A 24782-nucleotide genomic window follows, 5' to 3' on the forward strand; every position below is an offset into this window, starting at 1 on the left:
AAAAATGTGAGTTTAATGGGAAAAGATAATTGACAATTTGATTAGAGCATTTCTATATGGAATGGAATAAGACAATGATTTTAATGCAATTTGCATTCTATTTTCAGTTCAAATGTAGTGCTATTTTCATTCTTCTGGCTCTTCACACCAAGATTTAACTCCTCCTTCCCCGTGGTTAAAACCCTGAAACTTTGGTTTAAACCTTGAGAACTGGCACCCTTACTATTATTACATTTATAGCCCACTGTTTTTCCTCTTGCAAAGAATCCAAGGTGGCTTGTATAGTCCTCCTTTCCATTTTAGCCTCACAACAACCCTGCGAGGTAGTAGGTTAGGCTGAGAGTGACTGGCCCAAAGTTACCCAGTGAGCTTCATGGCATAGTGGGGACTAGAACCCAGGTCTCCTCAATCCTAGTCCAACCCCCTAACCATTACACCACACTGGCTATGAGCAACAAGAACAAATTAAAGCAATGCTTGCCAAGCAGTTTGGTGCTGCCAACTTTACATGTGGATCTGGACTGTTTGTACTTTTTTTTTTTTTAAGCTGCTGATCAGATAGTTTAGCAGATAGCCCTTGACAGCTGCATCCTCAGTGTGGCACCACCCACCGTGGTAGGTAAACAGAGTTGTTGTTCAGTCGTTCAGTCGTGTCCGACTCTTCGTGACCCCATGGACCATAGCACGCCAGGCCTTCCTGTCCTCCGCTCTCTCCCGGAGTGTGCTCAAGTTCATATTCATTGCATCAGTGATGCTATCTAGCCATCTCATCCTCTGCCGTCCCCTTCTCCTTTTGCCTTCAGTCTTTCCCAGCATCAGGGTCTTTTCCAGGGAGTTTTCTCTTCGCATTAGGTGGCCAAAATATTGGAGCTTCAGCTTCAGTAGTTGTCCTTCCAATGAGCAGTCAGGGTTGATTTCCTTTAGGATGGACTGATTTGACCTCCTTGCAGTCCAGGGGACTCGTAAGAGTCTTCTCCAGCACCACAGTTCGAAAGCATCAATTCTTCGGCGCTCAGCCTTCCTTATAGTCCAGCTCTCACAGCCATACATTACTACTGGGAAAACCATAGCTTTGATTAGACGGACCTTTGTCGGCAAGGTGATGTCTCTGCTTCTTACTATGCTGTCTAGGTTTGCCATAGCTTTCCTCCCAAGGAGCAAGCGTCTTTTAATTTCATGGCTACAGTCACCGTCTGCGGTGATCTTGGAGCCCAAGAAAGTAAAATCTGTCACTGCTTCCATTTCTTCCCCTTCTATATGCCAGGAAGTGATAGGGCCAGATGCCATGATCTTCGTTTTTTTAATGTTGAGTTTCAAACCAGCTTTTGCACTCTCCTCTTTCACCCTCAACAAGAGGCTCTTTAGATCCTCTTCGCTTTCTGCCATTAGGGTGGTATCGTCTGCATATCGGAGGTTGTTGATAATTCTCCCAGCGATCTTAATTCTGACCTCTGATTCATCCAACCCGGCATTTCTCATGATGTACTCTGCATATAAGTTAAATAAGCAGGGTGACAATATGCAGCCTTGTCATACTCCTTTCCCAATTTTGAACCAATCGGTTGTTCCATCTCTGGTTCTAACTGTTGCTTCTTGACCCTCGTACAGGTTTCTCAGGAGAAAGGTAAGGTGGTCTGGTACTCCCATCACTTTAAGAATTTGCCACAGTTTGTTGTGATCCACACAATCAAAGGCTTTAGCGTAGTCAATGAAGCAGAAATAGACGTTTTTCTGGAATTCTCTTGCTTTCTCCATGATGCAGCGAATGTTGGCGATTTGATCTCTAGTTCCTCTGCCTCTTCGAAACCCAGCTTGTACTTCTGGTAGTTCTCCGTTCGCATACTGCTGAAGCCTAGCTTGTAGGATTTTGAGCATCACCTTGCTGGCATGTGAAATGAGCGCAATTGTGCGGTAGTTTGAACACTCTTTGGCGTTGCCCTTCTTTGGAATTGGAATGTAAACTGACCTTTTCCAGTCTTGTGGCCACTGTTGAGTGTTCCAGATTTGTTGGCATATTGAATGCAGCACTTTAACAGCATCATCTATTAGGATTTTAAATAGCTCAGCTGGAATACTGTCATCTCCGCTAGCTTTGTTGTTAGTAATGCTTCCTAAGGCCCACTTGACTTCACTCTCTAGGATGTCCGGCTCAAGTTCAGTGACCGCACTATCGTGGCTATCAGGGACATTCAGATCTTTCCTGTATAGTTCTTCTGTGTATTCTTTCCACCTCTTCTTAATCTCATCTGCTTGTTAGGTCCCTGCCTTCTTTGTCCTTTATCATGCCCGTCTTTGCACAAAACATTCCCTTGAGATCTCCAATTTTCTTGAAGAGATCTCTAGTCTTTCCCATTCTGTTGTTTTCCTCGATTTCTTTGCATTGTTCATTTAAGAAGGCCTTCTTGTCTCTCCTTGCTATTCTCTGGAACTCTGCATTCAGTTGGGTATATCTTCCCCTTTCTCCCTTGCTTTTCGCTTCCCTTCTTTCGTGAGCTACTTGTAAAGCCTCATCAGACAGCCACTTGGCTTTCTTGCATTTCTTTTTCTTTGGGATGGATTGAGTTGCTGCCTCCTGAACAATGTTATGGACCTCCGTCCATAGTTCCTCAGGCACTCTGTCTATCAGGTCTAATCCCTGAAATCTATTCCTCACCTCCACTGTATATTCATAAGGGATGCCTGCTCCTAAATCTGGCGCTGACAGTGGTAAGAGTCAGGTGAAAACCTTCTTATTTCCCCAGGATTTTAGCATTGTAGTCTTTTAGCTCTCCTGTTTCAAACCTGTATTTTAAATCTCTGCATTGCTGCTGGTTTTATTCTGGTTGTTCTTTTATATTGTAGTTTTAAGCTTTTGTCTTTTAATTCATTTTATGCTGTACTGTGTGGTTTTAATTTTTGTGAATTGCCTAGAGAGCTTTGGCTGTAGGGCGGTATAGAAATGAAATAAATAAATAAGAGTCCCCCACCCCCTATCCACAACAAAGCCTATCCTGAAATCTGAAATGCATAGAGTGGAGAGCAACCACACATTTCCCCCTTCCTGGGCACTTGCCCAACCTCCGCTATCCCCAGACATCCAGGAATGGCTACTAGTCCTGATGGCTATGTGCTACCTCCAGAATCAGTGAGCCTATGAACACCCGTTGCTGGGGAACATGGGCAGGAGGGTGCTGTTGCACTCATGTCCTGCTTGTGGGTTCCTGGTCGACATCTGGTTGGCCATTGTGTGAAGAGAATGCTGGACTAGATGGACCTTTGGTCTGATCCAGCAGGGCTCTCCTGCTCTTAATGGGCGTAGCATTTGAACAAGGTTTTCCCCTTTACCAATTTCCTTCTGAGCACTATTCAAATCATTGGTGATTACCTTTAAATCCTTAAACTGCTTCGGACCAAGATACCTCAAAGCCCATCTCCTCCCATGCCAAATCTGGTGGAGGGGCCCTTCTTTACGTCCTGCTTGTAGAAGAGGTGTGACCAGTTGAGACAAAAGGGCCTTCTCAGTGGCTGCACCAGGTCTCCAGTCCTTGCCCTTTGAAGTCTATTTGGCCTCCTCCCTCTCCCTTTTCTGATTGAACACTTTTCTGTTCTGGCAAGAGCTTGGTGAACCTTGTTTGGTTTGGGGTTATTATGTGCTGTGCTTGGTTTGATTTTGATAACTTGGGATCTTCTGCATGTGAAGAAAGTGCTCTGCCACTGAGCTACAGCCCCTCTCCTGGCTACAACACAGGGAGAGATCAGAGGGCAAGGCCTCCTCCACAGGTCGGCTGGGCTGAGCCCAACTTCAATTTTCTGTCTCCTCTTCCTTTCTTCTGCAGAGGCAGGGCTGTCACTTTGCATCTTTGGGCAGCTGGCAGAGCTCATGGCTGCCCGGGCCCCCCCAACCTCTTCCCTCTGTCCCTGCACTTTGAGCAGTGCCAGGTTGCTGGACCTAGCTACCCTTTCAAAATTCTGACAATGCTCCTAATGTAGCATTGAGGAAAAATAAAAAGGAGGCAAACTTAAAGGCCCAGTGTTACCCAACAGGGGCCACTGACTGAGACAAGGGCACCAAAGGACAACCCCCCCCCCCATAAATGGAGTAAGAAAGTAAATAAAGGCTCAAATAGACAAATGTATTTGTGAGTTCTGCAGAAAGTAATTATTGGTAGCATGAAGAGGCCACAGAAGAATTTACTTTTCTCAAGCTTGGAGAGATACGGCAGCTGTTGCTAGGACAGTTCCAATTCTTATTACTGTCTGGAGCCATGTCCACACAATGACTGTACACACAATTACAAACAGAGCTGGCTCAGTCTCCCAGCAGCAGAAATGCCAGGACAAAATGTGCAGCAAGGGAACACTGTGACTTTTAAGACACTTCTTTGAAAGAGAAGACAATCCGGAAAGAAGAAAAACTGGTAAAATTGCTAAGCTCTATTAAACGACCATTCACAGCTGTTCATAAATGTATCATATCAATAAAGTAGCATTTCCCTCAGCAAAACAAACACGAGAGAATGCAAGGTTGCAAGAAAGGGTGGATGTTTGTTGCCATATAATGAATAGCACACCACGTCTCCGAGTATGGAGTGGAATGCACATTCGTGGGAAAGAAACATCTGAAATTTGCGTCACATTCAAAATGAGACAAGGTTTCTGGGAAAAGCTCTAGAAACTCTCCTTCATGGTGATGGTGGGAGACACGGAGGTTCTCAGAGAATGTTGGGATTCCCTCTCTACTGTACCAGGTTATCTGGCCTAGACAGTTTTGGAGGTTCTCTTTAAGATGAATTTTTGGAGCTTTTCCACATCAATCTCTTGGGCAACGATTTGTTGATACGGTAGGCTTCCCACAATGTTGATGTTGCTTAGAGACTGAGGGCTGAGCTGCACCCTCATTTAGATACATCTGAAACTCACCTGTTTTCTGTCAGGTAAAGCTGTATTTCTCCTGAGGAAGCAGAGGCTGCTGTTGCTGGGCTATTGCTTGGGCCCTATGTGGTTCCACACCCTAAACCAACCACTTTTTACTTTTGTCTGCTCTGCTAGCTCCCCTGACCATCATTTTCCCTTGTTTAACTTCTACTCCACTTCCAGACATTGTAATCAAATCCTCCACCTTTTAAGATTGATTCCCTCCCTTCACCATGTTTTGCTGTGAAATCCTCTTCGAAAAACAACTGCTTTGCTATCTTGCAGGCACCCCAGGAAGAGGGACAGCTGCTTTTATTAGTGCTGTGCTGAAAATTTCTATCACATTTTTTTCAACCATTCCCATTCAATTTGATAGAAATTGCTTTTGAAAAGAAATTCAGAGGAGGAGAAATTCTCATGGGTTGGGTTTGGGGTTCTTGTGCTTAACTTGCCTATGAGGTAGCCATGGGGTTTAATTTACTTATGAGGTGGCCATGGAGTGTACAGAGATTCATTGTACAGTAATCTCTGTGGCAGCCTGTAGCCTCCTCAGCTTCCTGCACTTCAGCTAAAGCCATCATGAGGAAGACGTCATGAGGCAATTCCTCCCATGGGGCTTTTTCAGATCAGAAGGTGCAGGTGGCCTGGGAGGCTGCAGAGTGATGGAAAGATGTGTAATAGAGAAAACACACACGGCACCCTCCGCCACCTCATTAAGTGTCGAACTTCATTCCACCAGATAGCCAAATTCAATGTCAGTGAAGATCCTGGAAGCCACATTCCAGAGATGGGTGGAACAAATACCCAAGAATATCAGTCTATTGTAGCTTAAAGCTCTCACTGCCAGTAACTAAGCCTTAGGAGAGGCATTTCAACCTTTAAGAGTTGGGGGTTGTTCAGTCATGTCCGACTCTTCGTGACCCCATGGACCATAGCACGCCAGGCCTTCCTGTCCTGTGCTCTCTCCCGGAGTGTGCTCAAGTCCATATTCATTACATCAGTAATGCTATCTAGCCATCTCATCCTCTGCCGTCCCCTTCTCCTTTTGCCTTCAATCTTTCCCAGCATCAGGGTCTTTTCCAGGGAGTTTTCTCTTCGCATTAGGTGGCCAAAATATTTGAGCTTCAGCTTGAGAAACCACCAATTGGTAGAGGAAAGGGGGCGAGTCCATTGCCATCCAGGGAACACCCCCCCTTCCTGTGGGACAAATTTGTACTCCAGGTTTGAGGTTCACCACCCTAAGCTTTATGCAGTGGGGCAGGGAACTTTTTCCTGTCAAGGGTTGTATTCCCTTAGGGGTAGTCTGTCTGGGGCTGCATGCAGGCAGCTGGTGAAGCCGCCCCTAGTCTCTCTGACGTCATCTTTCTTCCCCTCTTCCTTCCCACGCAGTGGGCAGTTGGAGAAGGGCAGATCACTCTTGCCAGAAGTCTGAATTGATCGCTTGCAGAGCTTTGGTTAGGCCGAGGGCCACAGGTTCCCCAACCCAGTAGGAGAGCTTTGCTCCTGGGTCAGAAAGGGCTGATGGTTAGGCCCATCCTGTTCTCACTCCTTTAATGGCTTGTAATAGTATTAGGGGGCCTTTTCAATTTCCTCTTACCTGCTGGTTTGATTGCACCTCTAAGAGCTGCACCTCCACTGTTTTACATGCTTTACTTAAGGCACAATCCTATGCATGATTAGACAGGAATAAGTCCAACTCCCAGCATTCCCCAGCCAGCATGGCTGCCTGGGAAATGCTGGGAGCTCTAGGACCTTTTCCTGTCTAAGCATGCATAGGATTGTGCTCTCATTCTATTTCACCTTTCTGTGGCATAAGCTCCTTTGAGGCCAGTTGGGGAAAGGCAGGATATAAACCAACAAAGATGATTAGGGAAGGGATGGGAAGTTGAAGCCATGTAAGAAAATGAGGAACAGAAGGGATATTCTAAATATATTGGGGAGCACAGTAAAGCACGATCCACCGTGTAGTAGGCACCAAGTACTGCACTGAAGCGCAGATGTGAGGAGCGTGGTGACAAACCTGTTCCGTTCCTCTTTGGAATTTGGAAAATCAGTTAGTATGGAGAGTCAATAGCACCTGGGGAAGCGTGGCTCTCTCTTCTTTCCTCAACCAGGAAAGGGGATGACAGGCCTTTTATATTAGTGGTGTTTCGTCGGTGAGGATTCATTCACTCATGCGGATCCCTACTTGATGCTGCAGTGCTAGGCTTCAGCAGTATGTGAACCGAGAACTACCGGAAGTACAAGGTGGGTTTCGAAGAGGCAGAGGAACTAGAGATCAAATCGCCAACATTCGCTGCATCATGGAGAAAGCAAGAGAATTCCAGAAAAACATCTATTTCTGCTTCATTGACTACGCTAAAGCCTTTGATTGTGTGGATCACAACAAACTGTGGCAAATTCTTAAAGTGATGGGAGTACCAGACCACCTTACCTGTCTCCTGAGAAACCTGTACGAGGGTCAAGAAGCAACAGTAAGAACCAGACATGGAACAACCGATTGGTTCAAAATTGGGAAAGGAAGACAACAAGGCTGCATATTGTCACCCTGCTTATTTAACTTATATGCAGAGTACAGCATGAGAAATGACGGGTTGGATGAATCACAGGTCGGAATTAAGATTGCCGGGAGAATTATCAACAACCTCCGATACGCAGACAATACCACCCTAATGGCAGAAAGCGAAGAGGATCTAAAGAGCCTCTTGTTGAGGGTGAAAGTGGAGAGTGCAAAAGCTGGTTTGAAACTCAACATTAAAAAAAACTAAGATCATGGAATCTGGCCCCATCACTTCCTGGCATATAGAAGGGGAAGAAATGGAAGCAGTGACAGATTTTATTTTCTTGGGCTCCAAGATCACCGCAAAAAGTGACTGTGGCCATGAAATTAAAAGACACTTGCTCCTTGGGAGGAAAGCTATGGCAAACCTAGACAGCATAGTCAGAAGCAGAGACATTACCTTGCCGACAAAGGTCCATCTAATCAAAGCTATGGTTTTCCCAGTAGTAATGTATGGCTGTGAGAGCTGGACTATAAGGAAGGCTGAGCACCGAAGAATTTATGCTTTCGAACTGTGGTGCTGGAGAAGACTCTTACTAGTCCCCTGGACTGCGAGGAGGTCAAATCAGTCCATCCTAAAGGAAATCAGCCCTGAGTGCTCATTGGAAGGACAGATACTGAAGCTGAAGCTCCAATATTTTGGCCACCTAATGCGAAGAGAAAACTCCCTGGAAAAGACCCTGATGCTGGGAAAGATTGAAGGCAAAAGGAGAAGGGGACGGCAGAGGATGAGATGGCTAGATAGCATCACCGATGCAATGAATATGAACTTGAGCACACTCCAGGAGAGAGCAGAAGACAGGAAGGCCTGTCCTCTATGGTGCTATGGTCCATGGGGTCACGAAGAGTCGGACACGACTTAACGACTGAACAAAAAGCTCATGTGATGAACATGCATCTGTAAATCAGCCCATGGCCTGCTAGCGTGGATTGCAACCATGACACAGCAGGGTTCTGTCTTGTATACTGCTAAACAGCCCTTGAAGATGACAGAAGTCAGATGCCCAGACAAACCCAACATGCTAAAAAAATACTCCAGGATATGAAACTTATGTGCTCACTGCAACTTTCTGGTTGAAGCCTGTAAGCTTACACATTATTCAAACTCTTGCTTTGAACCGGTAACCAAGACAATTTGATCTGGTTTCAGAGACTATCACTATGACAGTTCACTGTCTGGTCTGGTTTGGAAAAAACAAAAGGTACCTGGCTGGTTTTGCACTCAGCGTTGCTTTGCCAACCTGCCCAAAGTACCCTTTTTGAGACAGGCACACAAGACAGCATAGGCTTAATAATTATTTTTTAACCTGTTAAAAATACAGTTCACAACAAAATAGGAAAACATAGTTTAAAAAACTGTTGAAGATGATGTAAGAAAAATAGCACGTATATATTTTATAGATATATATATATATAATCTACAGTATTTACTAGTTTCAATACATATTTTAGGAGCAGCTGTCTTTCTGCTGCTAGCATCCAGTAAATTGTACAGCTTACATTTGTATTATATTTATTGTGAATCACAAAGCCATGGTTTAAACCTCAAGATTATTACATAACCGTATTATTATTTACATACATTTCTACGCAACAGTAGGTAATTCAGAACAAAGGGTAAAAGACAAAGTACTGTTTTGTCAGTTTATAACAGGGGTAGGGAACCAATGGCCTTCAACCAGTGTTGGGCTACAGTTCTCATCATCCCTGACCATTGGTCATGCTGACTGGAGCTGATGGGAATTGGAGTCCAACCACAACTCTAGGTGTCCGTCCCCCCCCAGTCATTTAGAACCTTCTCCTCAGTGCAGTACTCAGCTGCTACTTCACTGTGTTCTGCAGGTTGCTGTTTTTTATGTCAGTTGCCAAATTAATTAAAAATTACATCAGATTCAGTATGTACACAAAATGTCTATCGCATTCAGTTTTTCTTTTCTTTAAAAGACTACGGTACCATAAAACATGAGTGGCGCCAACCTGTGGCCAGCCTAGGCACTCAAGCACACTGTTTAGGGCAGGCGTGTGCAACTCATGACCCACAAAGCCAAATGGAGGCAACCAACCATGTATGGTTGGTGGCCCAGAAGGGCTTCAGTAAGCCTCCTGGTTTACAAGGAGGGTGACTGTCCCCGCCCTCACAGGCTGTGTTCAGGCTGATGGGTCACAAATTGCACAAACCTGATTTAGCATGGAAGGGAAATACATTTTGTACTTCTGTGCAGCCAGAAAACCCATGGATAATGGGGGTGCCTAAGGAAGAAAGGCTGACCTCACTGACAACCTGGAGCCTTCCAGTGTATGATTTAAAAGACCAAAGTCCTAAATAGTTTTCATCCAACATTTTTAGCCTCGGGTGGACCAGAATATAGCCCAGCAAGCTCAGTTCTAGGCCTTGGCCAAACTGTACAGTGGCCATGAGAAAAACAAAATGGTAACTGGTGCCCTGATACGCATGTGTGCAGTGGATTGTGCGAACCTGCTACTGAGGGACTAGAAGGACCAAAAATGACACCACAGTGTATTTGCTGGATCGGATTTGGGTCTTTCCAGGGTTCATCACTCTTGTATGTGATTGTGTCATTGTGAATATCATGGGTATGAGGCCTGCCATCAATTCATAGTTGAGACAGAGATCGATTCTCCCATGTGCAGATATGGCTGCTTGGCCAACTCAAAGATGTGATTAAATGTGGCCCCTGACCATCTTGTATCAAAGGATGACCAAAACAGACATGGCAGATCTGTGATCAAATCTCCTGATTAAAACAATTACATGAAATAAAGAACAACTGAGACGGGATCTCCTGTCCCTTTCTAAATTAACAACAGGGGTGGGGGACATGTGAATTGGGACAGCAGCATTAGGCAAGGGGGATGTTTTTCATGACTGAAAGCTTTCCCCTAAAGCTATTATCCTGCGGGGGGGGGGGGGGAGCAGCAGGCACCTGTATTATCTGTTCTTAGTCCCCAGCAGGGCTAAGAGCAACTTTTGTGGGGCAATTTTGATTAGGAAAATGGTGGGGTGGGGAGGATTACATGCCCCATCCTCCAGCACAGCTCTCTTGATCCAATTCACATGTGCTCCCCACAATGCTTTTCATTTAAAAAGTGCCAGGAGGCCCTATCACATACCTCCTACATAACATCTGACTAGTCCCACTTGAAATCACTGATTCAGATCCCCAAGCATTTCCTAAGACAGTGGTCAGGCTCACGGCACATGGAGCACTGAGAAATTAGGGGCTCCCCCGTTGCTTTCTATGGAATACAGACCATTCCCTGAAGTTGAAGCAAAGCAAGGCAGCTGCTCACATAGAACTACCTGTGCGCCTGGGAGGCCTATGGAGCTTCCGCTTTCCATCGTGGGAGCACCTCACATGACTGCCTGCAGTGGCTCCCCATGCCCTCAATCAGCAGGACTGACACCCTTGTGAATATTTGAGTGAATTGCCCCCTTCCAGCTGTCCTTGCCCTACAAGACAAAAATAAGTCAAAAAAGCGAACACCAAATGGTTGCAGGCACTGATTGTAGAACATTATGTTACAATGGATTTGCTGGCTTCCTATGAACAATGAGGGAGCACTTCAGCGTAAGACTTTACACCTACAATCATCTCTTAAGGGCCTAACGGTACAGCAGCACTAGCCCAATCAAGGGCATAAAAGTCTATTGCTCTCAAGAAAAATAAGACATGCAAGCACAGTATGGAACAGACAAGGAAGCACACAAAGGGGGTGGGGCGGGGAGATGTCAGATACGTCGGATTACAAAACGAGTTAAGAGAAACAGGTCAAACGTTGTTTTGAGACAGCCACAGAACGCTGCCAGGATCTGAACCTGCCACATTTGGTGCCACCCAAATCAAAGTTTTTGTAATAACCTCACATTTGTCTTCACAGAAGGCGTAGCCAGGCTGTGATTTGGGTTGTTGTGTATACTGCAGGCCTACACAGCTCGTGACTCACCAAGCCAAACTCAACCCACCAACGGCTTGATGACTCTCCTGTAATTACTGGCTTACTAAGATGGCAAGAACAGGGTTTGCGTAGGCGTTCGTATGCGAAAAGGAAATTAAGTGCCTGGCAAGCCACAATATATGGTTCATATGCTGCCTTGGATTTGGTGGATCACAAGTTATAGAAGGATGCTTTGTATGTTTCACCAGAACCCCTCCGCCCATGGAAGTAATGGGACTTGAATAAGTCATGACCATTCCTGGCAGATCATGTCCATGGTGTCCTCAAACCAATGTAGAATGCAACAGTCGGAAGGGCAGCCCCAGCAGAAGACACAAAGGCAACACCAATGGTGCGCGCAACAAAGAGCGATAAAAGTATCCATCTCTCAGAATTCATTGTGAAAGCACAGAAATCTTATTACAAAAATAACCAATGCTTTTCAAGGGATCAAAACCTCTTTGTCAGAGCTAAGAATGTTGAAGAAGTGAGCTGTCTCTATGGGAATTACATTTAAAAGCATCTTCTTTTATCTTTCTGTTGCATGCTGTTGGTGTTACCATTTCGTATATTTACACACACAGAAAAACTTGATGTGCGCCCACTGTGGTCAAAAGCTATTTGCTTAACAAGCTGTCTGCAGCCCTTTGTAGATGTTCAGAATGTACGTGTGGCACAGGATTGAACTGGCCCATACCACCCCCCAACTCACACACTGGTTTACATAGGTGCATGAGGGCGCAGATGCATAACGCCCAACCCACATAGACCTGAACCATGTGTTCTACACACTACAAAAATTGAGTTGTACAGGTTGCGTGGCCTGGGCCCATCAGGCTCAGTGTATGCAAGGCCCCAAGTCAAATGTGAAATCCAACACGAAAGAGGCAGGAGTGGAAGGGACCAGGAAACCCAGCCCTACTGTGCATATGTTCTGAACATCTGTACAGGCCTTCTATAATCACTGACAGTTAGATATTTTAGCACTGATATGTGCTAAAAATGCACATATTGCATTTGATTGCACCTCTAACTCTGCCCCCCCGACACACACACATTAAAACACACACATGGGACTCAAAAATGATGACACACTGCAGAACTGCCTTTGGATATGTGAACGTGGATGATGGGCTCAAATACCATCGACACCCTAGACACATGCTACAATTCACAGACAGTCCTGATTTTATAAGCACCATTTATTGGCTATATCAGAATGTCTTTGCTTTGGATGCCAAAACTTCTCTTTTCTAGCTGAGCAATAGGCAATTGCATCCCTACATAAAGACTGCATTGGATAACCCAGAGTTCTCATTCTTGGGTTACTGAGGCAGTGTATATATGAATGACAAGAAACCCCCATTCTAAATGAACAGATGATTTATAAAATAAGTTAACAAAAATAAAAAATAAAAATAAAAAGTACTTTATGGATGCAGTCCAAAGGACATACATGCCGCCGTTTTAGTTCTCTTGCCACAAATGAACACACAATGGATTGTAGTGTCAAGTTAAAAGCAGCTGACTCAAGGGGGGGGGGGTTTACAGGTTTTAGGCAACAAAGTCATTTCCCAAGTAAGCTACTTAAATGTAACCAACAACTGCCATGGTAGTCACGCTTAACGTATAAAGCTATTGCCGTTTATGAGAATCCAGTATTTTCTGCTTTTTTCAATGCTCAGTTTCAGCTTTTGTCAACCTTTAACATAGCTGTGAAATAGTGTTATTTTGTGTATCCTTTATCTAAATTGTCCTGTCCAAAGAATACTAATCTTGGATAGTTACCAACCCAAGACTTGTGATTCTTGCACACTCTTCTGGCTATTCAGATGACCATGTGTCATTTCTCACAGCAGTACTGATTCATGCATGGACAATCCATCGGTTTGGTGTCTGTAGTGGTGGGTGGGGCCTGGGGAACCTGGATATTGGTAGCGTGGTGAGCCAAGTTCTTCTGAGGTTGAGGAAGTCCTGTATCTTATAGGACTATCCACAGAGACAGTGGGGAGATTATGGTCTTTAACAGGTGTTGACTGAAAAGCTGGGTATTTCTTCAAGTTAGCCAAGTGGCTTCGGCTACCATCTTGGCTCCAGGATTGCCCATAAGCATCCTGTCTGTACATATAAGCAGGATCTGGCCACTTTCTCCCATCTGGCAAATAATCTGCTGGAGGAATTGCAAATCTCATGCCTGTAGGTGACCTAGGGCTGCTTACATAAGTGCCAACTGGGAGAACCTCTATTCGAGTAGAAGGAGTCACAACAAGATTTTGGTGGCTGACAGAATAATTTCTTTGTGATTTATCAGCAAACATCTCTGTTGGAAGGTCAGAGATGTATGGTCGACCAGGAGAGTTGGTTCGATTCCCATGATTATACTGTGTAGCTATGAAGCTGGAATGAACTATGTTGGTTACATGCTTTGGAGAATTTCCATGGTAAACAGGTGGATTACTATAAGATGGGAGTGGTGGTTTGATATTATGTCCAACACCTGACCCATCAGATTGGGAGGAATATCTGGGGATTCTTGGTTGTGAGCTGAAGGCATAACTGTTGGATATTTTTGGTGGACTGTATCTTTTCTCTGTCAGCTTCCTTGAATTGCTGGAGAAAGCTGTGTTTTTTGGACTTTGCAGGACTGCCCTCTCTAGTGCCTCATCCACAGAGTTTTCATTCTCCAGATCAGCACCAGGAACATTGTCGTACTGTGATGCATTTGACCCTCGCTTACCCGCTTCGACATCCAAAACCCTCATCTTTTGCTTTATGTTGAACGGCTGTACCTCACCACCAGGACTAGGTGGCGTTCCTGAATTGGGATGGTTTGAAGATCGACTCTTGATCTCCATGGTGAGTTTTGTAGTCTTTTCAATAATTTTTATATCAGAAGGTTTAATCCATCTGGGTACAAATTCCTTTCCTGCACTTAAAGTAGCGTTGGAATTTTGGTTAGCAGCTGCATTATGATTTTGCTTGTAGTCATCCTCTGCTTGAGCTTCAGTTCTTTTCCTCTGACTCTCTATGTCATGCTTCGGCAATCCACTCCGCACATTTGCTGTTACAGGCTTTTGCTGTCTCAATGAAGGCCTCTTTTCCAGTGAATTTTTTCTTCTTCGGTGGCTTGGTGAGCTTTCCTGGTCTCTCTCTGCAGGTATTCTTGATGAGCTTTCTTGGTCCCTCTCTCCAGATGCTCTGTGACCTTTCCTCTGGCTACCCTGGGTGTTGTTAGATCCACTAGTGCTACTCTGTCCATTGACCAGATGAGTAAGGTTAAGCATGGCAGGCTGAGTTTCAGGTGGACATTTTCCCAGTTTCTTTGGAATTTCATCATCTTTACCTAGAAGAGCAAATAATAAAATCAGTATTGGATGGATGGACAGATGAGAGAGAAAGAGAGAAAATAAAGTCTCACTATGGTTCCCTTCTGTGGCAGATAATTACTATTCATTGTTTTTTCAGAACACAAGTTAGTATGACATACATAAAGAGAAAAGAACCAAGTTGGAGGGCTCAGAGCTGAACTCATGATCAGAGATCATGGCTGAATTAGTCTTCAGCCTAATACACATTCTTTTTGACAGGAACAGGAACTGCAGGTGGTCAGCAAGATTAATATCAAAAGCACTCATTCAAGCATGCAAGAACTGTCTTAGGAATGCAAATCACATTTGAAAACTGATTTTCTGGCCTTGTATGGTCTCAAATGTTAGGATGAGATATTTTAAATCATGCAGGCACGTATTGCTTTCCTGAAACTACAGCAGCTCAAGAGTCTACTTTTACGACTCAACCCTGTTTCTGAGGCTTAGAGGAGCAGGGATGCAGGCACATTCAGCCACGACTCTGGGTGAGCACTCCCAGCTTGGTGCAGGTCTTGTGCATGTGCACATTCCTTTCCCCTCGCCACAAGGAGGAAGACATGAATGAGTCATTTGGAGTTACTTGAAAATGTTATCCCCCTGGCTGTCCGGTTTTAGTCATCTCTTTGAGAACTGAATGAGCAGCCACCCAATCTATTTCCAAAGAGAATGGGATCATTCAAAATCCAGCAGCCAGGAAGACAGCACATCCAAAGAAATGTGGTACAGTGTCACGTTCCCTTGGCCCCCACCTTCTTCATGCACACACACAAGAAGAGAGGCTTCAGTCTCATGCCTTTAATTCACTATCAACAGGTTTATTACAGATGCAAATCCTCGAAGGCTCTCAGGCTACGAAGGAATGGCAACAGAAGATCCAAATGGGAGCTACGATGTTGCCAGCAGTTTGAAACACGAACTTGCTGGCTAGAATAACTTAGGGAGGGATGCCCCTCCCTTCCAGTGATGCTCCCCTACGTCCACTCTCACGCATTGCCAACCGGATCGACTGTCTGAGCGCCGCCTCTAACTTTTCTCTCTTAGCTCTGCGCCACAGTCTAGCATCCCTCAGGTCACACCCTGCACTCTCCTCCTCCTCCTGAGTTCTCATGGAGGAAGGAAAGGGGGGGGCGCTTCAGGCCCAGCCAACTGGGTGTTAGCATCGTGAGAAACACGCCTCTCCATACCTGAACTCGCTTGGGAAGAAGCCCCGGTTCTGGCTGTTCCCCTTTTGAATCTGAACTGCTATCTCCATACGCTCAGAATCAATCCTGACATACAGGGCCATTCATTCCTTACTTTCTCCCTACAATGACAGAGGGGGAAATATGTGTGCCAGGCTGACACTGGGTAGGGAGTTCTCTGAAGACAGAATGTCTGAACGGGTTCAAAGTCATAGCGGTCTAACTCACAGAAACAGGATTGAGTCATTTTCAATTTAGACCTTGAGCTGCTTTCATAGTGCTTCACCATTATTTCACTAAAACCAGTTGTGACCAAGTTCAAGCAGCTCCTGCTGCTAACAGTCACCTCTGGACCGCCCCTTCCATACTGTAATGTCTAGCACAACTTACCCCTGTCCTAACACCATGATGTCATGACACATGCCTATGCTGTATGGCTCAAGATGTCTTGCAACATGCCAAGCTGTGGTCCCCTAGAAAGGTTTAATTATCACAAGAAATGATAGTCTTGCAGCTTGCCTGCGAAACACCCCTACCACAAATTAATTTCAGCCAAGCTTTCAGTTCAAGCTATGTTTTCCTTGTTGCCATCAGCACTATCAGTGCATTGCAAATCAACTCAGTGATAAATAAGATCTTTATTTGCAGCCTTGTGCAAAATGTCATTCCGTAATGTTATTCATTGGTTGATCTCAAAACCTTTTTGGGCCCTAAAATAGTATCTTGGATATATGGCCAAAGTCCACCTTCCCTGTTAACTTAGTAATGGTGATGGTAACAAATGAGCCAGTTATGAAATTTTGCTCACTTCCCCATTTTTTTTTTCAAATGACAAAGACTTCTCGGGAAGGCCAGTAACAAAACAAAAAATGTGGGCCCTTATCTGCAGTGATTCTTCAGAGAGACAACAGATCACATATAACATCTCTGCACCACTCAGAAAAGATCAGAGAAAGCAGAAGCAATCCATTTATATGAACAAAGAGACTTCACAAATGTTTAGAGATATACAAAGTATGTTTCTGTGATGCTATTTTATGTTCCTGCCTAAATAATTTGTATGGTGATTTCTTTCGAAGTTATTTCGCTGAGCCAATATAAGGTGTTTTTGCTTGTTCAATGTAGTTAGGATTAAAACTATATTCCAAGATGCCCCAAACCTCTGCCTCTGAGCTGCTGCAACTTGTCAGCATGGAGCAATATCTTGTCATGCTTGAGGAATCAGAGGTTAGCAAACAAAGTGAGAAGAACCCAAAGTTGATTGACCGGTAGGTAGTCTTGCAACTTCCACTGAGGCAAAATGCTTGCAGAACTGAAGGAAATTCAGGCTGTGATGTGCTAGGTGTGGGAAGCACAGCGCACGCGGTAGGTGGATAATTATTTTGTGGAATCCAGAACCACAAAGATGTGATGATGGCCACTGGCTTGGTTGGCTTTAAAAGAGAAATAGACAAATTCGTGGGGGGATACAGTTCCATGAGTATCTATTAGCCATAATAGCTATATGGGACCTTCGTGTTCAAAGGCAAGATGTCAACAAGTACCACTTGGTAGGGGAGCAATAGCAGGAAAGAGCTTATCACCTTCAGGCCCAGCTTCCAGGCTTCGTTGAGAGAACTAGGGACGTAGGAAGCTGCCTTACATAGAGTCAAACCATTGTTCCAGTTAGGTCAGTATTGTCTACACTTACTCGCAGCAGCTCTGCAGGATTTCGGACTGTCATCCTGCCCAGTCCTACCTGGAGACACCAGAAGTTGAACCTGGGACCTTCTGCATGTGTAGCATATGATCTATCACTGAGCCAGGACCCATTTCTAACTAGCCACTACTCAAAACAGGGTGCTGAAATGAATGGTCCATTGGTCTGTTCTTATGTGTGTATTCATGTACAAGTCTTGCTTCATGCTTCACTTGATGTGTATGCAATGAGAGCATCGACAGAGTTGTGCTTCTGGGGAAGCCCAAGGGGGCACATTAAAACAGGCTCTGTGCCCTTCCTTCCTCTCAACCAAAACATTTCCAAGACCTGGTCTTTGGCCATTGTCACCTATGCAGGCTTATATTCATAAGCAGAGGCGTGCATGTGCACGTATCCAGCACTACCAACACCATCAATGCTTCTAGTGGTTCACCAGATAATCACTGCACTCCCTCTTTTTTATATCTTTATTCAATGCACAATTTTTCAAGAAAAACTTTGGAATGTACGTAGGTTGATTAATAAAGCAGCTTTTATTCTTTTTAATTTAGTACACTTAAGGTCTCTTAATTACCATTAAGCTTTCAAGACACCCAAGTGAGAATACTACAGACATTTTTATTGAATTCTTTGTTGCTTTGAAGATTACTTTCTGTAATCAGAGCAAGAGAGAGTGCATTAGCCCTGGTGTGCATGGTTCAAAGCTGTTTAGATGTTGTAAGCTAACACCTGAATTTTGAACATTTGAAGGGGGGTGGGGTGGGGATGATGTTAGATTGACCCTGAATTGCCATACTAGCTCTCCAACTGAGAGCCTGAGGTTACAAATGGAGAATTAACAGACGTAGTAACAGCCAAAGTATTCCAAGGTCATAACTGTTGATTGCCAAGACCAAAGCCATGTGCAAGCAGGGCTTGTGGGTTTCTATTAGATGTGTAAAATAATTGGACAGAGATTGCATAGGCAACAAAAGCAAAAGGACAGAAGAAGGGATGAAAGAGCCACAGCGTTAGATCCTTGTCATGTGGCCATGGCATAACGCCGGTGAACCCTTATTCCAGGGTCAGATGTCAAAAGAGGCATGAAACAACACAAAGTACACAGATTGCTTAGATCTGCCAATATCACTCATGCCTCAAACTTTTAAGACAGCTCTACAATCCCGAAAGTGTGTGTGGGCCAAGCACACATTAACACGTCTACCTTGTCTACTGCAACTCCAGTTTCTCCTCTGCAAAAATGGCATCCGGCATAGGCAAGACACAGTGGAAAACGGGATGCGTGGCCCTTTCTCCATCTGGCCCTATCCCTTGAGAACTTTCCTCCCCAGTTGAGTTCCAAGCCTGCAGACACCCAACTCGGGGGGGGGGGGAATCTGCAGGAGGAAAGTGGGTGATGGGGAGAGGGTTAAGCATCCCTTCATCCACCAGCCACTATGCATCAGAACTTTCAGTCCCAATGATACTTTATCACGCTGTCCACCACTGGTGACATTATGCTGGATTAGATGGCCCTTGGTCTGATGTTAGAAGTTAACCTAAGAATTAGGCTGAAATTTGACCACTACCTCTCAAGTGCTACTCACAGTGGCACTATGCATTTGGCAGTGCCCTGCCTGCTCTTTAAGAGTTGAATGGAATGAAATTCCTCTGAAATCAGTAGAGCTTCCTTCCATGAAAATATGTTTATGATTATGGTGTAAGGCTGTGTTCGCATTATGTGTTTTGTGCAATACCAAGTGCCCAATTTGCTACCCTGTAATTATGGCAGGATTGCTTTAAACACAAAGAGAGCTACACAGTATGCTCATAAGGTCTTTCTTTTCTTCATTCTTTTAAAAGCCAGCTGGAGACTTGAACTACAGGCTAGAGCTGAAACCTGGAAAAGATAGAGCCAGACATGCAGTATGCAGGCGTCATTGCTCTGTTGATCTAGATAGAAAAAAGGTGGAAGGTCAGGTTCTTAACATGTACACCAAGCCTGGCCAACCAAGAAGCTTCATATTGGCCTGCCAATGGTAGGGGCTCTGAGGCCTCACACACAGTCCCCAGAAGCCCAGGCCCATGATGTTCTCAACTCAAGCCCAAGAATCACTGACATACTACATTGTGCACAGATTGTGCACAAAGTTTGTGAACTCGAGAGAGAGAAAATCAAGCCAGGTGCATTAACATAAAACAACCAAGGTTTCTTAAACATCACAGTGGAATTTGGTCGGGGGGAGTCGTTTTACAACTTACGAAAGCTGATCAGGTGTCTGCTAGAAACCAAGAGAACAACTCCACCCCACCATCACCCTTGGCCATTCCAATCCAATTTCATTCATGGAAGCTGTGCCTGCCAGAAAGAACTCAGCTCCAAATGCCAGTTGCCTTGGGATTTTGGAAGTGAAAAAGAGTTGTCTGGCTTCCACCACTGACGAAAGCAATAAAGATCATATTTTGGTACTGTTTTAATGTGTTAAAGATAGGGATGGACAAATCTTGTCTGTTTCACTTTATATAACATTTGTATTTTTGCAAGCGGTCATTTGTTCCATCCCATTTCCACAGGTTTGTGACTGTGTTTTAAAATGTCAACACAAAAACTTATCCACATTGCCATGTGCGTTTTCATACACACAAAAATTCATGCACCTTTTTGTGTGCGGTTTTCCCTAATGTATGCATTTCTGTATGCAATTTCCCCAAAGATTTGCAATTTTGTATGCATTTTTAAATTGAGAACTGCATTGCAAAATTCAAGAAGTGTGAAAACTGAGGCATAATTGAGTTTCAGTTCAAGTATTAGTTCAAGAAATACAAATTAGGCTGGTTCATATTAAAATTTCTCCCCCATTCCTAGTTGCAAGCTGCCATGGAGATCACTTGACCAGGAGGTGGAGTATAAATCTTTAAAATACATTAACTACCTTAGCTGCCCACATATATTTTGTGCTGGGCACATTGATGGCCTAGTAGTAAAGAACAAACCAACTCCCTTCTCATTTAGAAAAAAAAAAAACATCCCTGCCTAGCCACTTGGAGGCTCTTCTTCCTCATGAAAAGCAGTCAGGCAAATGGGTTTGTAAAATCCAGTTTTATATTATGTTATTACCCATGCTTGCCCCAATCCAAAGTCCCCTATGCACACACAGAACTCTTTCGCGTGTGGGCTCATTCATTACAATGACAATGAGGGAAACAAACCTGCATGCATGTATCGATCTGCAGGCACTACTCTGACCGATGTGTTAAAATGTAGGTGAAGTGCCAAGAATACTATATTATTGTTACAAGAACAAAGACTTTGAATTTAAGAAGTCAACACATCGTGTTCCAGAACATGAAATAAAACAGTTTACAAGCCCATCGATCATGCCTGTTAATAAATAGATGCAATCCTTGCTCAAACCACAAAGAACCAGAAAGTTGTGAATCAGGCAAAAATAAAATACCAGGAGACACTTGGGGGATAGTAGCGAACAGGAAGACCACGATATCGGGTGCTGGCAAAAAAAAGAGGAAAACAGAAAAACAGATTCATTATCACCACAATAAAACCTCTCCCAAACTCAGCTGAACCTCTCTAACCTAAATTAAGCTAAACATGCAGAATCAGCCAGAGCAATCAAATTCTAAAGTCCTGGGGGGGGGGGGGGGGAACCAAGACAAAGCACATGATGATTTGAAACTATAGCATACCATAGCAAAGCATGACACTGGTTGCATCACCCCTGGTGATTTTAAAGACTGAAGAATACCCTTGTAAGTACACCAGCTACAAGGAAGGGCAAACAGAGAGACGTCCTTGCTGGCTGCACCCAGAAATGTGGAATGCCCTTCTCCTGGGCTGCTGTTCTCCATATTTACAATTATGGGGAAAGATTAGAGTTTAAAAATTGGCTTAATTGTAGGCTTCCTATGACCCACTGCATCACAGAACTAGATGGGGGCTTGCCTTCTGATCCAACCTCTGGCTTGATGTGCGAAATCCAGAGCTCGAGCATACCCAGCACATGAATGTGTAGCCCTTGCCTGAAGACCACCAGCTGAGGGAGAGTACACCCAGCTCCTAGATACCTGATTCCATCGTCAATCTGCTCTCACTGTTACGTTTCTCCCAATATTTTCCAGCGCACACCGGCCCAGTTCAGACACTTCTCTAGGTGGTGACAATCTTCATGTGATGGAAAAACAGGCACATGTCCCCTTCTGAACTGCAAGCATGCTATGTGGGCTCTTTACACAGAGTTTCGTATATGTAACTCTTCAGTCTTCTTGCACTCTTTGTTGTCACACACACGCTTTTTAAGGAGGAACAATATTGAAAATTGGGATGCCCTGCCTCAACATGGTGTCCCTCATCACAAGTCTAGGACAATTCTATTGTGAGTTCTGCCACTCCGCAGGAACAGGCTCTGTCTTAAAAAATAAGGTCTGGTTTTGCTAATGACATTTTTAAAACTTGGCTGAAGTCAGCCAAAGTCTGCTGGCACAAAGTAAAGCAAACAAGGGAGCTGGAATGATCTTCTTTAGGAAGATGAAAAGTTAAGTTCAGCTTTGAAAAAGAAATACCAATGATTTATTCTGGATCTTTGTCACCACCCAGTGGAAATTAATCACAACTGCAGAGCTTTCGAGGTTAACTGTTTGAAGATGTATTTGACAGTCAGGTGCTCTGAATGGACTTGAGTGAACCGCTTCCAGTACTCGCTTCGGTAAGCTGTTTTGGCACCCCATTTCGGCACCAGAACGTGTGCGCTTCTAACACGGTTTCAAGGGGAGACAGTGGCAGGGAACGTGTCATCAAAAAGGGCACAGTATTTGTGACTTGCAAACCAATCAGTAATTTTTTCACTGTTATATTTTTATTTTTTTTAAAACTATCCTGAACTAAACAACAGAACAGTGTGTGGGTGCAAAGCACATGATGCTATCTAGGGGCCAAAACTGGATGCTATTCTTGACACATAAGGCTGGTGGTGAAAAGGGGATCTAATTCCTCCTAGGCTCCCACTCTATGTAGTAGAGCTTACCTCGTGTCATGAGGTCATGGCATTCTACATTTCTGCACCTCCCAGAAGCAGCAGCCAGAGATGTGGAAGGAGGAGCAGGAAGAGTACTGAACATTATGACATGATGACAAAGTACGTTCTACTGGATAGCGAGATGTGAAGAGATTAGACATGTGGTTGCTGTTTTCAGTCACTGCCAGGTATTCAGGGTAACATCTAATTTAGTCCTAGAAAGCAAGTTGCTTCCCCTTCTCCCCTCTTTGGAACACCATCATAATCAAAGGAACACAGACATCCTAGCTTGGATTTGCAATTTTCATAATACTGCAAGATGGTGTCTGTACAATTTGCTTCTCCATTTGCTCACAGTAAAAGCCCACTCTGGAAACTCTTACATAGATTAAAACAAAGACAATTATAGGAGGAAATTAACAGATTTACTTGTTTCTGAGCCACCGAAATAAAAATCTCAGCCAAAGATGCACCACCGCCCCCTAACGCAGACAAAAAATTCAACTCGTGCTAGATTTTACCAAATTTAAGTGGATAGTTGGAAGAGCCACAAGCACAATTAGAAGCACCACTTATATTTATAAGGATGCAAGGAAAGAAATTCAATGGCACGAACTATGCAGCTCAAATCACACAGACAGGCAAACCGCCAGAGGGAAACAAAGATTCCATGGCAACCTTGAATTTCATCACATTTAGATGCACTCAAGAAATCAGTAGGAAGAAAAACATCAACATGGAAATGTATCTGAGAGTTAGTTGGTTAATGAAGTGAAGTGCAAAGACGAAGAAAAAATAGGTACGTGTGAGTTCTCCAAACGTATAAATGAAAAATTCCGTATTCATCTGGAAGGGAAAAAACAAATACACAGAAGTGAAAAAAATACAGAAAGAGTGGGAGAAAAAGTATGCTGAAGTGATTCTATTATTCTCTTTGCCTCTTTTTTTTTTTTTTAAATGGAGATGTCCGAGAGATAAAAGTGAGCTAGAGTGGAAATATGAGCTGAGAAAGAAAGAAAGAAAGAAAGAAAGAAAGAAAGAAAGAAAGAAAGAGAATAAAGATAACACCCACATTCTGAATTTGTCGAGAAGGCTTAAAGGTGAAGTTGCTTACTGAGAAAGAGAGAAAAGGCAAAAAGTGAAGGTTTAGGGGGAAACACACAATAAATTCTGTTTAGGTTTGATACAATGATCCAACATCCATTCAGATATAGCTGTTAAGGTAATATGGGCATTTTCCTTTCCTCATGCATACACTGAATTCCTTTTCTAGGGAGGCCTGCCTTCCCTGGTGGTCTTTTAACCCCTTTTATTCCAACAAGCACTTGGGCTGTCAAGTTAGGAGGTTTTGCTCCTCGATCGGCTGTTTGTCTTTTGAGGGTATCCAATGCCCTGCTGGGCTGCTGCTGGTGGGATGGGAGGAGTAATGAAGGCGAGTTTTGCCTCTCCATCTTCTTTTGTAACTTTTTCTCTAGTTGAGCCTCTGAGCTGGAGCCAGTTAGACCATACGATTTTGCATATCCTGGCCTCTCCTTTCCCCTGCCCACCTGAACACTCCCTTTTGATCTCTATGATGTCATCCAAGGCCATTTGTGACATTCAAGAGCAGGCACTGTGGCTCTTTCCATGGTGGCTTTGAGGAGGCAGGAATGGTGTTGGATTCTGGAGTCCCGCTCCCAAAGTCATAACCATGTTTACAGCTTTGGGAGAGGGAATCCGAAAAATCCTATGGGATGCTTTTCAGGGACCATAGGATTGTGCTCTTAGTAGTGGTTTTATATAAGAACATAACATAAGAAGAACCCAAGTGTCCATCTAGTCCAGCATTCTGTGCACACAGTGGCCAACCAGCTGTCGACCAGGAACCCACAAGCATGAGCACAATAATAAAAAAACAATATATTTTGATTATTGTTTTACTTCAGTATTATGCTGTAAACTGCCTTCAATGTTTTTTATTAAATCAGAAAGGCAGGATATAAGAACATAAGAAGAGCCCCACTGGATCAGAAAAAAAGGCCCATCTAGCCTAGCATCCTGTTTTCCATAGTGGCCATCCCGATGCACCTGGTTAGCCCACAAGCAGAACATGGGGGCAATAGCCCTCCTGCCTGT

At 44.1% G+C, this 24782-nt stretch overlaps 1 protein-coding gene across 7 annotated transcripts in view; it reads right to left on the reverse strand.

Annotated features, from left to right (window-relative positions):
- Positions 1–8951: 8951 nt before the first annotated feature.
- Positions 8952–24782, reverse strand: part of USP6NL (USP6 N-terminal like) — a 177608-nt gene continuing 161777 nt past the window's right edge. For 6 of the 7 annotated variants that reach the window (XM_084809120.1, XM_084809124.1, XM_084809123.1 and 3 more), the window contains one exon: positions 8952–14753. In XM_084809120.1, the coding sequence (XP_084665246.1) occupies positions 13261–14753 (1493 nt within the window). In that variant the 3' untranslated portion in view covers positions 8952–13260. Of the gene's footprint in view, positions 14754–21095; positions 21147–24782 lie in introns of all 7 variants that reach the window. The other variant, XM_084809127.1, reaches the window with a different exon arrangement.

The sequence above is a fragment of the Heloderma suspectum genome, chromosome 7 (genome assembly GCF_057233095.1).
Source record: "Heloderma suspectum isolate Gila_16-S chromosome 7, 16-S_ref, whole genome shotgun sequence".
Classification (NCBI taxonomy): domain Eukaryota; kingdom Metazoa; phylum Chordata; class Lepidosauria; order Squamata; family Helodermatidae; genus Heloderma; species Heloderma suspectum.